Consider the following 16,430-nt stretch of genomic DNA (forward strand, 5'->3'; position numbering starts at 1 on the left):
CTCCACAAGTTAAATAATTTACGTTACGCGGCTATAACACCCTCCACAAGTTAAATAATTTACGTTACGCGGCTATAACAGCCTCCACAAGTTAAATAATTTACGTTACACCACTATACCACCCTCCACAAGTTAAATAATTTACGTTACGTCGCTATAACACCCTCCACAAGTTAAATAATTTACGTAAGGCCACTATAACACCCTCAACAAGCTAAATAATTTACGTTACGTCGCTATAACACCCTCCACAAGTTAAATAATTTACGTTACGCCGCTATAACACCCTCAACAAGCTAAATAATTTACGTTACGTCGCTATAACACCCTCCACAAGTTAAATAATTTACGTTACGCGGCTATAACATCCTCCACAAGTTAAATAATTTACGTTAGGCCACTATAACACCCTCCACAAGTTAAATAATTTACGTTACACCACTATAACACCCTTTATAAAGCTTTGTTTCTATAGTGTGGTCGTCATCTTGTGTGTTGGGGGGGGGGGGGTGAGTGAGTGTGTGTGAGGGGGTGTGTGTGTGGGGGGGGGGGGGGGGGGGGGGGTGTATGTGAGAGTGTGTGTGTGTGTGTGTGTGCGGGCGTGCGTGCCTGCGTGTGGCAGGTAGCCAATACGCTGATAGGGATGTAGCATATTCAAATATTTCTTCTGTATTAAATACTATTTGGCAGTTACAAACATCGTGTCTGATCAGTGATGGTTGTCACGACATCTAAGTGAATAAGCTTATGTTTTTTCATTGCAATCACTTCAGATAGTAATTCTGTACCTGCAGTGTGATAGAATGCTTTCAGAATGTGGTGTGCCATTTTTATACTGTGTCCTTGTCTATATGTGATGTTTTAGGATGGGATTTAAACGTTTACCTAGGTATTCTCGATGCGATAAAACTGGTTGGGAAAATCGGATCAGGTATGTTGACGAAGTGGTAAACGTTGGGCGCATTCAATATCGTTATACATGAGACATATATACCTTCTGAAAATAAAACGTAAAACAGCAATTTGTTGTTGCACTTTATTTGTCTCTGTTATCAATATATTATGCTTTGGTGTTTAAAGACATTTATTGAAATAAAGACATTGTCATGCACGATCTTTGATTAACAACATTCTCCTCTACATGTGCACAAACAGGGCAGATAGTCGTGCTTGAATGCGAAGTAACTCCGACTTTCTGAGCAATATGAACGTTTTTCTACATCTAACAAGGTAGCGTTAAAGGTGTAGTCATCAGCTTCACGTTTTCTTCGACTGTTCCAGTCGCTTTCGTCAATGTCTTCAGGTACAGATGCGGCCAGTGCATCCGTCCCGAAAAGGCATCCATCGTTATCGGTATAAAGGGCGTCACAGTAGACAAGGTATTTCGTCAGTACATAGGCGCATAGCTCACAAAACGAGTTCTCTCCACAACATTGCTCACTACAATAACGTTGAAATGTATTCATAACTAGTTTAATTAAAGTTTGCTCATTACAAAAATAAATATCCAGCATTATTAAAATCATACAACGAAAAGATTTGATTAAAAAATTGATTCTGTTAAAAAGTTAAACATGATGGTTTGACAAAGATAAAATTATTTCATCGCAAAAATAACTTATCGATCAAAAAAGATGAATATACATACCCAAAACATTGAGCCATTTTAGGATTCTGTATATGCGGATAAACAACATAGCATAACACTTGTCCATTCGCTTTGTAGTATCCAAAAATCTGTTTAAAGTCTGTACGACATCGTTGTTTTCCCCTGAAAAAAAAAGAAAATATTTTGCAACGAAAAAGACCACTGATGAAAATGTTATTTAACACTTCTTACATTATATAATGTCATTTTCTAGTGTAAGTTGGTCCTAATTTACTTCAAATGTCTCTTTCTAGTGTAAGTTGGCCCTAATTTACTTCAAATGTCTATTTCTAGTGTAAGTTGGTCCTAATTTACTTCAAATGTCTCTTTCTAGTGTAAGTTGGTCCTAATTTACTTCAAATGTCTCTTTCTAGTGTAAGTTGGCCCTAATTTACTTCAAATGTCTCTTTCTAGTGTAAGTTGGCCCTAATTTACTTCAAATGTATCTTTCTAGTGTAAGTTGGCCCTAATTTACTTCAAATGTCTCTTTCTAGTGTAAGTTGGTCCTAATTTACTTCAAATGTCTCTTTCTAGTGAAAGTTGGTCCTAATTTACTTCAAATGTCTCTTTCTAGTGTAAGTTGGTCCTAATTTACTTCAAATGTCTCTTTCTAGTGTAAGTTGGTCCTAATTTACTTCAAATGTCTCTTTCTAGTGTCTGCCCTGCAGGTAGGGGGTAAGAATTGTACCTGCTGCCCCCATTGCATGATCGTAGGAGGCGACTAAATTTGGGATATTATCTTTTCTCTTCTTTCTGAACAACTTTCTTCTTCCTAATGTCTCCCTTGACAATGCCTCACTTTTGGCCTTTAGTTGAGCGTTCGCCGCTGTGAGGAAGGCTTTGGGTTCTGTCCCCTAGCCGAGACATACCAGAGTCTTTAAAAATGGTAGTTGCTACTCCTGCTTAGCGTTCAGCATACAAGAAGTGGGACGGCTGGTTCGCCCGTTGTCAGTATAATGTGACCGGGTGGGGTGTGCTGCTGGATGTCTTCGGCAGTATGCTTCAGTGAGATAGCACTATAAATCGGCAAAAGTTCCGGCCTATCACAAGGAGACTTAACACGAACATACTGCAACCTCCCAAAACACACATACGCACTCACCACACGCATGCATGTTGCACACACGGGAGGCCGTCCTTAAATGATCTTAGCTGTTAATAGGACGTTAAACAAAATAAACCAAACCAAACCAATCTTTCTAGTGTAAACTGGCCCTAATTTACTTCAAATGTCTCTTTCTAGTGTAAGTTGGTCCTAATTTACTTCAAATGTCTCTTTCTAGTGTTGGTTGGTCCTAATTTACTTCAAATGTCTCTTTCTAGTGTTACTTACTTACTGTAGCTTACTTCTAAGGCCTGTTTCTAGTGCTGCTTGGCCCTAATTCACTTCAAATGCCTGTTTCTAGTGCTGGCTGGCCCAAATTTACTATGTGGTTTACTATTTGGGTGTGTATGGACCATTACATAATGTAACAAAATTGCAATGGAGATATATGTAATAAATCTGACATTCAATCATCTATTTCAAATATGTATGCGGCGTGGAACTCGTGTCACCCACAGGCCTGGACGTTGTATCATTGAGCTGTGTGTTAAACATACAGAGATACACACAGTTATGGTGTAGGTGCAGTTGTTCGCTCATTTTCCCGGACCCCGGGAGAAATCGTCCAGAACGCAAACAAAATATGGCTCTAGCTTACTGAAGAATTTGGTCAAGTGATGATCTAGTATCGGTCAAGATTGGACACAAAGATTGCGTCAGTTTGCTGTCAGTAGAGTGACATGGAGAGATAAAATTGGCTATATTTGTTGACCCAAAAACTCTAATCGCTCGCCAGGTTATGACAAAATGTATAAACTGCTCTCTGAAATAAATGGAGTTAAAGTGGTACATTGTATGTTGCATTGTGTAGTTAAATGTATAGAAGATCACGCGTGATCATTTTTCAAAGTATGGACGATACATCGTTAAAGTCACAGTATGTGGTTTTGCTGATTACCTAACTTCACCAAATATATCTTCTCTACACCAATACCATTTTCATTTCATGGATTTTCTTCTTTTTTCCAAGGTTCGCAAAAAAAATGAAAAAAAACCGAGACAAGTTGATAAGATCTCATGTGAAATGGAAACAAGCTTAGGATACTGTTTATTGCATTTTCAGATGGCATGCATTTTTTCATGTTTAAACGTCAAATGTGGTGGGGAAAAAGATGTTTGTTTGGCCGATTTCAATTCATGACGGAATCATTATTATAACGTTTATGAGTGGGACAGATATGAAAAATTACATAATCAAACAATAACGTTTCAATAATATTTGTATATCAATTTAAATGCCCTTTATTTGTTTTACTTAATTGACTGCACCATGTGTGTTGCTACATTTTCTTGGGCTCAAACCTTTAAGATACTCACTAAGAAATACGCCTAGTTTCATCATCTCATCAGTACTTAATTTGTTGTTATCAATATATTAAAAAATGAGTTGCCGGATTTTTTTTGCTCAATTTTTGTTACCAGTAAAAACATTTAATTATTTTTAGTCATTTCGAGAAAACATATTTGGAAGGAAACAGACGATCACGTGACAAACATGATACCCATTTTCCCTATCCAACCAATTACGCGAGTTAAATTTAGACACGTACACAGTGTTACTACGCGTTTACTGAACACAAGCGCGTGCTTTGTGCGATTCGGAGAGAAACTCCGCGCAGGACGCAATTTTAATTGAGAGATCGGAAATCAAATTGTCATCTGTTAAATAAATGTCCATCATATACAAAGCTTTCTTTTCACCGTCACGTTTTTGTTTTGGTCATTTCAAGTAAACTCTACATAGCGTTTGTTTAAAATTAAGTTAATAATTCACATAAGTCTCGAAGTGTCGTTGTAAACAGAATTTCACGTGTTCTCTATGTTCATGTACGTAGCGTACCAGTATTACTGAACCCAGGGCCGTAACTTATGTTAAACTTCATGATACCCGTACGGTACATCATACAAAAGATGTCACAACCCTACAAAGTACAAAGTTACCGTTCCTTATATTTTTTGACAGTTCATTAGGAAGTCGCCGACAGAATGACCATTCTACTGGATTTTGGTGTTGTTTGAGAGGTTCTTTATGGACAGATTTATAAACACTTGTGTTGGTCTGAAGCATCCTGATTCATAATTACGTAATGACAGTGCACTTGTCTATATTTCATTTGTACAATTGGTTGGAACGGGGAAATGCCTAAAGCATCATGGGGTATCATTTTGTCGCATGATTATCTGTTTACTTCCAAATATAGAGTTTTCTCGACCTGGCCTACCGAGCAGGCGTATCTAATACAGGTACCTGTTAAACCGAAACAAAGTCTTTTCATTTTGTGACCTTTTGGCAGAGACATATATATAGAGAGATAAGTAACATCGCTATTTCCCCGTACAAGTGGTGGCTCCCTTTATTCGTGACCACTCAAGCATATCCTTAATATCGAGAGCGCCCTGTCCCCTATCAAACACACGCGAGCACAGGTAAATCGGCCTTTGCGCATGTGTGTATCGATGTACTGGAACTTATTCGACATGTTCTGGTTAATCCGCCATTACGTCAGACCAAAACATCGTCATTTTAAACTGTTAAACCGAAACAAAGTCTTCTCATGTTGTTACCTTTTGGCAGAGACATATATATGTCTCTGCTTTTGGTACTGCGAGTTACTTTACAAATTTGGTATTAACGTAAAGCTTAAAACTTTTTCACTTTTTCAATGTTTTCACGGGATCGAAAATTGTGCGTAAATACGAGGAAACCCCTCTTAAACAGATGCAAATTTTGGGTCAGTTGTACGTATTACGTTAACAAATGAGTGTGTGTTAAATAAATTGTTTTGATACAGTATTGAAAAAACAAATACTATACACTTACGGTTCTTCTGGTTTTTCGTAGCGGGGTGGCAAGGAACGTATGTAATTGTAGACATTCCAATTGTCCCATGCCGCTTCGTACATCCGGTATCTGTAATAGTTCAATGAAACTCAATGTCATCGTCTATGTCAGCTAAATTGTAAATGGAAGTACTATTCAAATGACATATGACTTAGTACAATCACGCCTTGTAAAACTTATGCCGTTTATACAGAAAAACCGTTAAAATACATTTACACTGTATATATTTGCTGAGTAATAACATTGGTGCTATATAATAAAAGAGTAAAATAATATCATCCCCCAAATATGACCTACTATACAGTATATAACCGGGTGTCGTCAGATGCGGTTAATTTTGTCACGATTGTAACTTTCTCCGTCTGTGGTTGTTAATCTTTGTTATGACTTATACTTACTGGAACAATTGAAAATCTTCAGACCGTAGGGGTTCGAAGAGGTAATCGTCTTCTGCTACATCTGAGGGGTCTGCAGGTATGCAGCCACATGCTGTACATGTGGCCTGCGTGCCCGTCACCATCATCAGGAGAACTCCAACGTAAACCTATTAAAAGTTATAGGTTTTCATATAGCAAAGTTTTAAAATACTGGTATAATTCAAACATGGTTTATAATGATATCGGATAACGAGCTCAACATCTGTCTGACATTTAAGTTTAATAAAAACCATTACTGAAGCCAAAATTTCATTCTACCATGCATGTTAATGATATCATGTAAGTAAATACACTTCAATATATTATGAAAATATATTCTTTTCCAAAATTTACAAAAATACTTCCAGGAAATAATTTCTACATGACACAAAGTTCCAATTGTAATGCAGTATGGCTGCAGTGTTTATATTCTATATCCAAACAACGATGAAATGTACACATACATGCAGCAGAGTCATTGTGGCCAGGGATATTGTCTACGGGGATCGTGCATGAGCTGTTTATTTATAAGAAGGTCAAAGTTAATTATACACCAATGACAATGGTACACGTAGCTCTGATTATAAATTCACTTTCAGTTTTACAATTACGATGCCTTAAGTACATTGTTACAAAAGAAAACATCACTGTGCCTTACAGACCTTGGGGCAAACATAAAAACAAAAAACTATGTCTGTGTTGTTAAATCCTTTTTATTTGCAGCACAGGGAAATATACGTTGGTTTTGTTTCGTTTTCTTTCGTTTCGAATTGTTTTACATCCCATCGGCAGCCATGTTATTTAAGTACGGCCTCTCCTGTGTACGAGATGCATGCGTGTAGTGAATGTTGGTGTTTTTGGAGTTGTTGTATATTTGTGTTTGTCTCCTTGTTATAGTACAGAACTGACTTTATAGTGCTATCTCACTGAAGTAGACTGCCGAAGACATCCAGCAGGATACCTCATTCTGTCACATTATACTGACAACGGGTGAACCTGTCGTCCTACTCAAAAATGCTGAGCGCTAAACAGGAGTAGCATCTTACGTCTACCATTTTATAGACTTTGGTATGTCTCGGCCCGGGGACAGAACCCACAGCCTTCCCCACAGGGGCGAACGCTCAACTAAAGGCCAAAAGTGAGGCAGTGTCAAGGGAGACATTAGGGAGAATGAAGCTGCTAAAAAGAAGACAAAAGATAATTTCATGTTTTGGGCGGCAGCAAGTACTAAGCTTACGTCCTATGCTGCCTCCCATAATCACTTTAACCCCTTAGTATCACAGACGAATCCTTGAAGGACGAAACCTCTGTATGATTCAGTAAAATTCATTTTGGCTGTTCAGAATCTAACTCTTAATCTTGAAACTTCTTTTCAAGTTGTCTACAGAAATAATAGTTTACTTCCAGAATTCTGAAAAAGTTGTAACACACAAAAGATATTAGAAACTGTTGATATAAATTAAGAGTTAGATACTAAATAACTTAGAGTCTAAGATGAATCAAACTACACCATACAGCTAGTTGGTCCTTCTAGGAATCGTTGTTTATCATATGTAAGCTACATAGCTTGTTAGTTACTGTCATATCACTTATATCACACAAAATGTTTTATCAGGGTGTGCACATAAGGAAAAATAACGGAATCGGTGATACTTAGGGCCGAAAGTGTTGATAACTAAGAGTCTATAAAAATTGATTGGAAAATGCCAAAATCTAGATGAGATTCCGGAGGTGTATTAGCCCCATAATCTATCGTAGTTTTCATTCTAAAGTTTTTCTGAACAGCCTTAGTGGTGTTCAGTCACATGCGGGGTTACCCTAAGTCATTCGACTTAACAGCTGGCATAGGCGGTGGACAAGGTGCGGCATCCCCTGCTTTATGAAAAGGCAGGTCTGTAGGTGGCGATGTAAAAAAAATGTTTTTCATCTGGGATGTCGGATTGAAGAAAAAAATATTGAACTATTAATATGGCTTAAAATCGTTGCAAGTTTACGATTTTTTTTTTTTTTTTTTTTTTTTGTCTTTAGATGTAGAAAAAAAGCATTGCTTCATAATCAAATCGAGTTAATATCTTACTCCCAAGAATATCGCATTTCACTGAATTGTCATGCATGATTGATGGTACATGCACATGCAACAATAATATTGTGCATCACATTGGAAAATTTTGCTAATTTGGTATTATTTTAGTCAGTATTGAATGGTATACCTGACTCCGCAACCTGTGAAAAAAACGGCAAGAAAATGCCCGAAACCTTATATCTATTAATGTAAAAATATTATGTTCGATTATCTTACAGTGAAAACATCATTATATCCAATTTTGAATGAACAGTCCACAGTCCTACAGCAGAAATCATTGTTTCTGGAACATATTTTTATCTGATAAACTGAGGACCTGTATCAGGAAAAAAACAATGTTTTAGTTCTTTACTATTGGCCATAATGGCGGAAAAGAACATTCCTGTTTGATAAAACCAAGGGTATCATTTTAACCATAATTCCCAATAATCATTAGAACGTTATTGTAAGCTGCAGATGAGATCACCAGATTTATTTTATTGAACAGAAATACATGTTTGAGCTTATATTTCCAGCATACACATGTATATGGTGTAATACAAAACACTGCATATATACACTTACAATTATTGATTACAAATATATAATACAAACATATAATACAGAATGGTTTGCAAAAATTTAAACCTGGTTGAAGGTAGTAGCGTGTGACACGCCATATTAATGAGGGGATTTTACAATTGTGGTGTTGTCTGGTTCTAAATGGCTTTTATTGTAGGAATGAGCCCAAAGACAATACAAAAACCAAAAGCTTTCAATGTACATTGTTTTGAATAACTTTTAAATGTGTTCACAATTAAGCTTTATTCTGCAGGCACAGTGGTAAACTTACTCAACCGTCAGTAGTCCTATATCACCGAAAGGAAGTTATTTTCTCGCGTTTATGCATAGGTAATACTAACCTTACGTTTTTTTAGCTATCTATACACGTTAAATGTTAGATTGTATAATGGATTCAATGACGTTTTGCGTATGAGAATTTGACAATTTCCCCAGACTGAAGTACAATACACCTATGTGTAAGATACTGGTATGGTATTTAACTTACAACTGACATTAACGTAATATGAAGGTATTGTTATTAATATACAACTGACTTTTACATCAGATATAGGTATGGTTATAATATACAACTGACTTTTACATAAGATATAGGTATGGTTATAACATACAACTGACTTTTACATAAGATATAGGTATGGTTATAACATACAACTGACTTTTAGGTAAGATATAGGTATGGTTATTAACATACAACTGACTTTTAGGTAAGATATAGGTATGGTTATTAACATACAATTGATCTTTACATAAGATATAGGTATGGTTTTTAACATACAACTGACCTTTACATAAGATATAGGTATGGTTATTAACATACAACTGACCTTTAGGTAAGATATAGGTATGGTTATTAACATACAACTGACCTTTACATAAGATATAGGTATGGTTTTTAACATACAACTGACCTTTAGGTAAGATATAGGTATGGTTATTAACATACAATTGACCTTTACATAAGATATAGGTATGGTTATTAACATACAACTGACCTTTACATAAGATATAGGTATGGTTTTTAACATACAACTGACCTTTACATAAGATATAGGTATGGTTATTAACATACAACTGACCTTTAGGTAAGATATAGGTATGGTTATTAACATACAACTGACTTTTACATAAGATATAGGTATGGTTATAACATACAACTGACTTTTAGGTAAGATATAGGTATGGTTATTAACATACAACTGACTTTTAGGTAAGATATAGGTATGGTTATTAACATACAATTGATCTTTACATAAGATATAGGTATGGTTTTTAACATACAACTGACCTTTACATAAGATATAGGTATGGTTATTAACATACAACTGACCTTTAGGTAAGATATAGGTATGGTTATTAACATACAACTGACCTTTACATAAGATATAGGTATGGTTTTTAACATACAACTGACCTTTAGGTAAGATATAGGTATGGTTATTAACATACAATTGACCTTTACATAAGATATAGGTATGGTTATTAACATACAACTGACCTTTACATAAGATATAGGTATGGTTTTTAACATACAACTGACCTTTACATAAGATATAGGTATGGTTATTAACATACAACTGACCTTTAGGTAAGATATAGGTATGGTTATTAACATACAACTGACCTTTAGGTAAGATATAGGTATGGTTATTAACATACAATTGACCTTTACATAAGATATAGGTATGGTTATTAACATACAACTGACCTTTACATAAGATATAGGTATGGTTATTAACATACAACTGACCTTTACATAAGATATAGGTATGGTTATTAACATACAATTGACCTTTACATAAGATATAGGTATGGTTATTAACATACAATTGACCTTTACATAAGATATAGGTATGGTTATTAACATACAACTGACCTTTACATAAGATATAGGTATGGTTATTAACATACAATTGACCTTTACATAAGATATAGGTATGGTTTTTAACATACAACTGACCTTTAGGTAAGATATAGGTATCGTTATTAACATACCATTGACCTTTACATAAGATATAGGTATGGTTATTAACATACAACTGACCTTTACATAAGATATAGGTATGGTTTTTAACATACAACTGACCTTTACATAAGATATAGGTATGGTTATTAACATACAACTGACCTTTAGGTAAGATATAGGTATGGTTATTAACATACAACTGACCTTTAGGTAAGATATAGGTATGGTTATTAACATACAATTGACCTTTACATAAGATATAGGTATGGTTATTAACATACAACTGACCTTTACATAAGATATAGGTATGGTTATTAACATACAACTGACCTTTACATAAGATATAGGTATGGTTATTAACATACAATTGACCTTTACATAAGATATAGGTATGGTTATTAACATACAATTGACCTTTACATAAGATATAGGTATGGTTATTAACATACAATTGACCTTTACATAAGATATAGGTATGGTTATTAACATACAACTGATCTTTAGGTAAGATATAGGTATGGTTATTAACATACAACTGACCTTTACATAAGATATAGGTATGGTTATTAACATACAATTGACCTTTACATAAGATATAGGTATGGTTATTAACATACAATTGATCTTTACATAAGATATAGGTATGGTTATTAACATACAACTGACCTTTACGTAAGATATAGGTATGGTTATTAACATACAACTGACCTTTACATAAGATATAGGTATGGTTATTAACATACAACTGACCTTTACATAAGATATAGGTATGGTTATTAACATACAATTGACCTTTACATAAGATATAGGTATGGTTATTAACATACAATTGACCTTTACATAAGATATAGGTATGGTTATTAACATACAATTGACCTTTACATAAGATATAGGTATGGTTATTAACATACAATTGACCTTTAGGTAAGATATAGGTATGGTTATTAACATACAACTGACCTTTACATAAGATATAGGTATGGTTATTAACATACAACTGACCTTTACATAAGATATAGGTATGGTTATTAACATACAACTGACCTTTACATAAGATATAGGTATGGTTACTAATATACAACTGAACTTTAGGTAAGATATAGGTATGATAATTAACATACAACTGAACTTTAGGTAAGATATAGGTATGGTTATTAACATACAACTGAACTTTAGGTAAGATATAGGCATTGTTATTGACATACAACTGATCTTTACATAAGATACGAATACATCCTCTCTGTTTTCGTGGTTTAGTCGCGATGAGCATTTAATGGAGGGATGTGACTGAGTTCAATTTCGATTAAATCTTTAATGAAAATATGTTAAAAGAAATTAAAAGTGGGGAAATTTTCATCTTGACCTACCAGAGTTACTTCCCTTGCTTTCAACTTAATTGCTTTCAGTCTTGTTTCCACGCTGTAGTGGTGAATGTATAGTTAGAACCTAAGATTATAAATACAATTTTTTCTTTAAAGTTTCAATAAAAATATAATAAAAATAAATACAGAAATATTCTTCAAACCTTAATAAGGTAATTTCACGGCTTATGATCAAAGGCTGCAGACGATATCTGCGGACGTATCAAAGTACAGTAAAACGTCTAACCTTATAAACAGCTTGAGGTGTTATTAGTAAAATTCTTCCGCTGGATACAGTAAGACTTTGTGTTATCAATTATTTTCTTGTTGACAGCTTGCTTGTTTGTTTGTTTTTGAGTTGAAACAATGTTCCTCCTACTGTCCACTCAAACTACATTTCCCAGTTTTAGACACGTTTTGATCATGATATTATCAAAATATTCTAAACTCGTCTTTTAACTGATATTAAATGCATCACAAAATATTGCAGATATTCACAAAGGAAGCCAAAATCGACGAAGTTATTTTTAAAGAGGGGGGGGGGGGGGGGGGGGAGAAAGAAATTAGATTAAAAGTAATTATTTCACCTCTTTTTTTCTTTTTTTTTTAAAGTTTCCAATACCCTGGTTATCCCCAATACCGACACCCCTTCGCTTAGCATATTAATGATAGTTATAAACTATATGTAGTTGTACATCACTTGTTTCACAACTGTTGTACAATAAAAATGATTTACTTGAAGTATAAAATATGATGATATTTAATAATGTAATATGTTTATTTGACTGTAACAAATTCTGAAGTCTCTGTGGAAATATCAGGTGCATTATGCTGAATTAGCGATGTTTTACCTTTGATTTATACATACCTTTAGGCTAATATTCCGGTAGATTAAAGATCTTTCAGTATAAAACTTGCATGCTAAATATCATTCCAATACTCATAAATGATATTAAGGGTGAAAGTTCTCAGCGGGTCAAACATGGCTGCATCAAACCAATAACTGTCTCTCTACTGTTCTCAAAGACGATCAATGTTTCTTTGTGGCTTTCTGTTTCCGCAATAGTGTTTACCAAGGTCCGTGTCCACGAATGGAGATACCGTTAACGTTGATACCGCCACCACACTGAAATATCACACCCGGACATGGTAGCACGCCATCCTACCAGGTCACACTGTACTGGCTTACCGATGGTCCACCAAGTACAAAGGACTGTTTTGTCTCTGGAGCAGACCCCGTAGAATTACTTGATTTAGAGGACGCTCAATTATAAGACCAAAACCATACAAAGAGCGTTACAATGAAAAATGCATATATAGACTTTTGTGAATTTTTTTTGATTTTTTTTTTACATGTAAAAATCCAATAAAGAGTCATGCAACTTTGTGTTGTGTTTTGCGATCTTTCAAATGCGTTTGCTGAAAAAGGACATTGGGGATCGGCCAATTCTTACTCTCTAGCGCTCAAATTATTTGACTATGAAAACGGAAACGTCAACCATTTTTTTCCGAAAATGACACGTTATCTTATTATTTCATTATGTCCGTCCATACGTATCCGTCTCGTGGAATATCGCCGTTTTTCCGTGATCCGTCCGTCCAGTAATCAATACTTCTTACCGATATAATTATAGTTTAAACATATTTTATTACAATGTCTACATTAGGAGAAACATGATAAATATTTTCACACAAATGAGTCTACATTTACAGTTAGGGGTTTCCACAAGGTTCACCCGAAATAGGTCAGTTGAGAGAACACTGGTGTCTAAGCTTCGTGTATATAACATTTCAAAATTTCGGTCCCCAATGCCAAAGTAAGATGGAGAAGATACATCATCATGCTTCAAGGAATCCTTAAAGACATTAAATGAGGCTGATATAGTTGCAGAGTATTCCAACAGCGAAGTGTTGAAGGTAAGAAGGAAGAGCGTTTTTTGATAATATGAAATATAGTCATATAGTTATGTTTGTCAAAGGGTAACCAGTCTGATCTCGTACGGTAGGGGTGTTTGGTTAATTTGCAATTGTTGAAGTTTTCCTCTTTTTCTTCTAGCAGATAATGTTTCTAAACATGTTTCGAACTTTAAAGAATAGAGACAAACATATAAAGGGAGACCCGTTATGTTTCTAGAAGCTTCACGTTGCGCTTTTTCTAACTTTTCTAATTCGAAACTAGAGCACCCATCCCATAATTCGCACGCTTATTCTAAAATAGGTGAAATGTTCTCAACAGAGCATCTCGTTTTAATAAAATTTTTAACTTTCTCAAGACATTTTATTTCTTTTACCGAAGAATAATATTCTTCCACATGAACCCCCTACGTTCGTGCCCATGTATTCAGATGTATTTATTTAAGATACACATGTACATGTAGTTTGCATTTCAAGACAGGGAGAGGAAGAACATTGAAGAGAGGTATCATCTGCGAAAAGACGAGTTACTGAGTCAAAAACATCTACAATATTATTGATATAAATAAAAAATAATAATAAAGGACCTAGGATAGAGCCTCGAGGAACCCCTGTATCAATGGAACCTTATGTAGAGCAAGTCTCATACTTACCTTTTGCTATTCGTGTGAACAGTAACATCTATATGTTTTTCCCTATCCTACCTGTTGATATTAATATTGTGGTTGGTTCATATATTACGTATATCATTTGCAGTTTATGATAACAATGAAATGCATGGCATATGAATGAGTAACCTATAAAGTTCAGGAGTGACCCGATGAAGGATTTAAGGAATGTGTTTTTGTGGACAATGGATAAGTGACGTGTATTGGATGTGTGGCTAGAATTTGCCATGCATTAGTTTTTAATTAAATGTAGTTTTAATGAAGTGTATTTAAAGATATATATGTATATTGTGTACATCGTTAATGAACACTTATGTGTAGTATATCCTAATGTAGCAACATCATCTTACTCTTAGATCTCTAGATCTGTCTTTCTTCCCGTCTTCCTTCTTTGCTTCTCTTTCTTTATAATAATTATAAGTATACTGTGTCGATATCACAATCTTTGTAATAAATATTTGTGAGGAGTTGTTTGTTAAAAACGTGTGCCCAATCCAGTTGTGTCTAAACAAGAAAATACGTTCAAATAAAATCAACTTTGATATGTGACTATATGACACCTTGACTTGCCTTATTTCTTCCCGAGTGACAGTTTGAATACAGATTATTAACAATGTCTCCGTCTTTGGAAAACAGTGTTTGTAAACAGGAACTCTAAAATTTTACCTCGATCAACAGTTAAGCAGGAAAATACCTATCCACTACACATTTGGAACCCGAAAGGGTCAAATTTATCATGCTCGTCTACGAATGGAATGTAGTTCCCTAATCAGTTATTTATATAATAAAAAATATTGTTCAATCTCCGCTTTGTCTGTGGGGCCAAGTTGAAAACGCTATCCATTTCCTTTTAGAATGTGCCAGGTACGACGACATAAGAAGGCAGTATTTATATTCCTTACCTTTTAATAATTATATTACAACAGATATCTTACTATTTGGGAACCAGACACTTTCACCACAAGAAAATAAGGTCATCGTCTTATCTGTTCAAGATTATATACTTAAAACAAACGGGTTTTCATAAAATTTTATTTATCCCAAAAGCATGTTTTTGTACTAAAGTCAAGTTGTCTGTATCAACAACCTAAACTCTACACCAAATATTCATCCTTTTCCTTTTCTTCTCCTTGCTTAAACTTTTTTTATTCATTGTTATTAATGGTCTTATATGGCAAATAATATGTTGTCCATCCTCAATATACATGTACATGTATTTGCTGTTTATGATAAGGTGATAGATTTACATAAGTGTCTGAGACACTTGTTTCTATTTCCTATTCTGTACATTCAATTTTGTAACTATATATGTTTTGAAATGCCTGAATAAAAGAAAGTTTAAACCAAACAGGAACTCTTCGAAATCGTTTGTTTAAACAACGTTTTGATATTTTTTATTCTGTTCGTTTGATAGTTTGATGACAATTGTTGCTATGTTCAATTTAAAACACGCACACATATATATCGGTCACATGTGTGGTCTTATCGCAGGCGTTTGCTTTTTTTTATGTGAATACTTACCAGAAGCAGACGCCTGTGGTCTTACACAGTCCCAATATTCCCTATTTTTTATACGATTTTCTTTAAAAACTGTTCCAATTTGGGTATCTGTTATATAATTTCTCTATCATGATGGCATGCTAAACGCAAATTGTCTTACTGAACAAAAACAAATAAATGTCACGTTATGCAATTAATGACATAATGTATCCAACTGGATGTCTGTAGGTCGCGTTATAGAACAGCACAAGATACATGTACATCGTCACATTTTAGACCTATCTTGGAAATCCTAGATTATCCGTCAGATTTATCCGGAATGTACAAAAACCGGGTAGAGCATTTCCGGTTTGTTCGATTAGGTAA

The 16,430-nt window shown here is 34.6% G+C and overlaps 1 protein-coding gene across 1 annotated transcript; it reads right to left on the reverse strand.

Annotated features, from left to right (window-relative positions):
* Positions 1-1,022: 1,022 nt before the first annotated feature.
* On the reverse strand, positions 1,023-6,506 carry LOC117335200. Its single transcript, XM_033895186.1, has 5 exons — positions 6,476-6,506; positions 5,994-6,139; positions 5,575-5,664; positions 1,649-1,771; positions 1,023-1,440 (listed from the first exon to the last, which is right to left on the reverse strand). The coding sequence occupies exons 1-5, from the start codon at positions 6,488-6,490 to the stop codon at positions 1,122-1,124; spliced, it is 693 nt and encodes a 230-aa protein (XP_033751077.1). The 5' UTR covers positions 6,491-6,506; the 3' UTR covers positions 1,023-1,121.
* Positions 6,507-16,430: the final 9,924 nt, after the last annotated feature.

The sequence above is a fragment of the Pecten maximus genome, chromosome 9, assembly GCF_902652985.1.
Source record: "Pecten maximus chromosome 9, xPecMax1.1, whole genome shotgun sequence".
Lineage (NCBI taxonomy): Eukaryota > Metazoa > Mollusca > Bivalvia > Pectinida > Pectinidae > Pecten > Pecten maximus.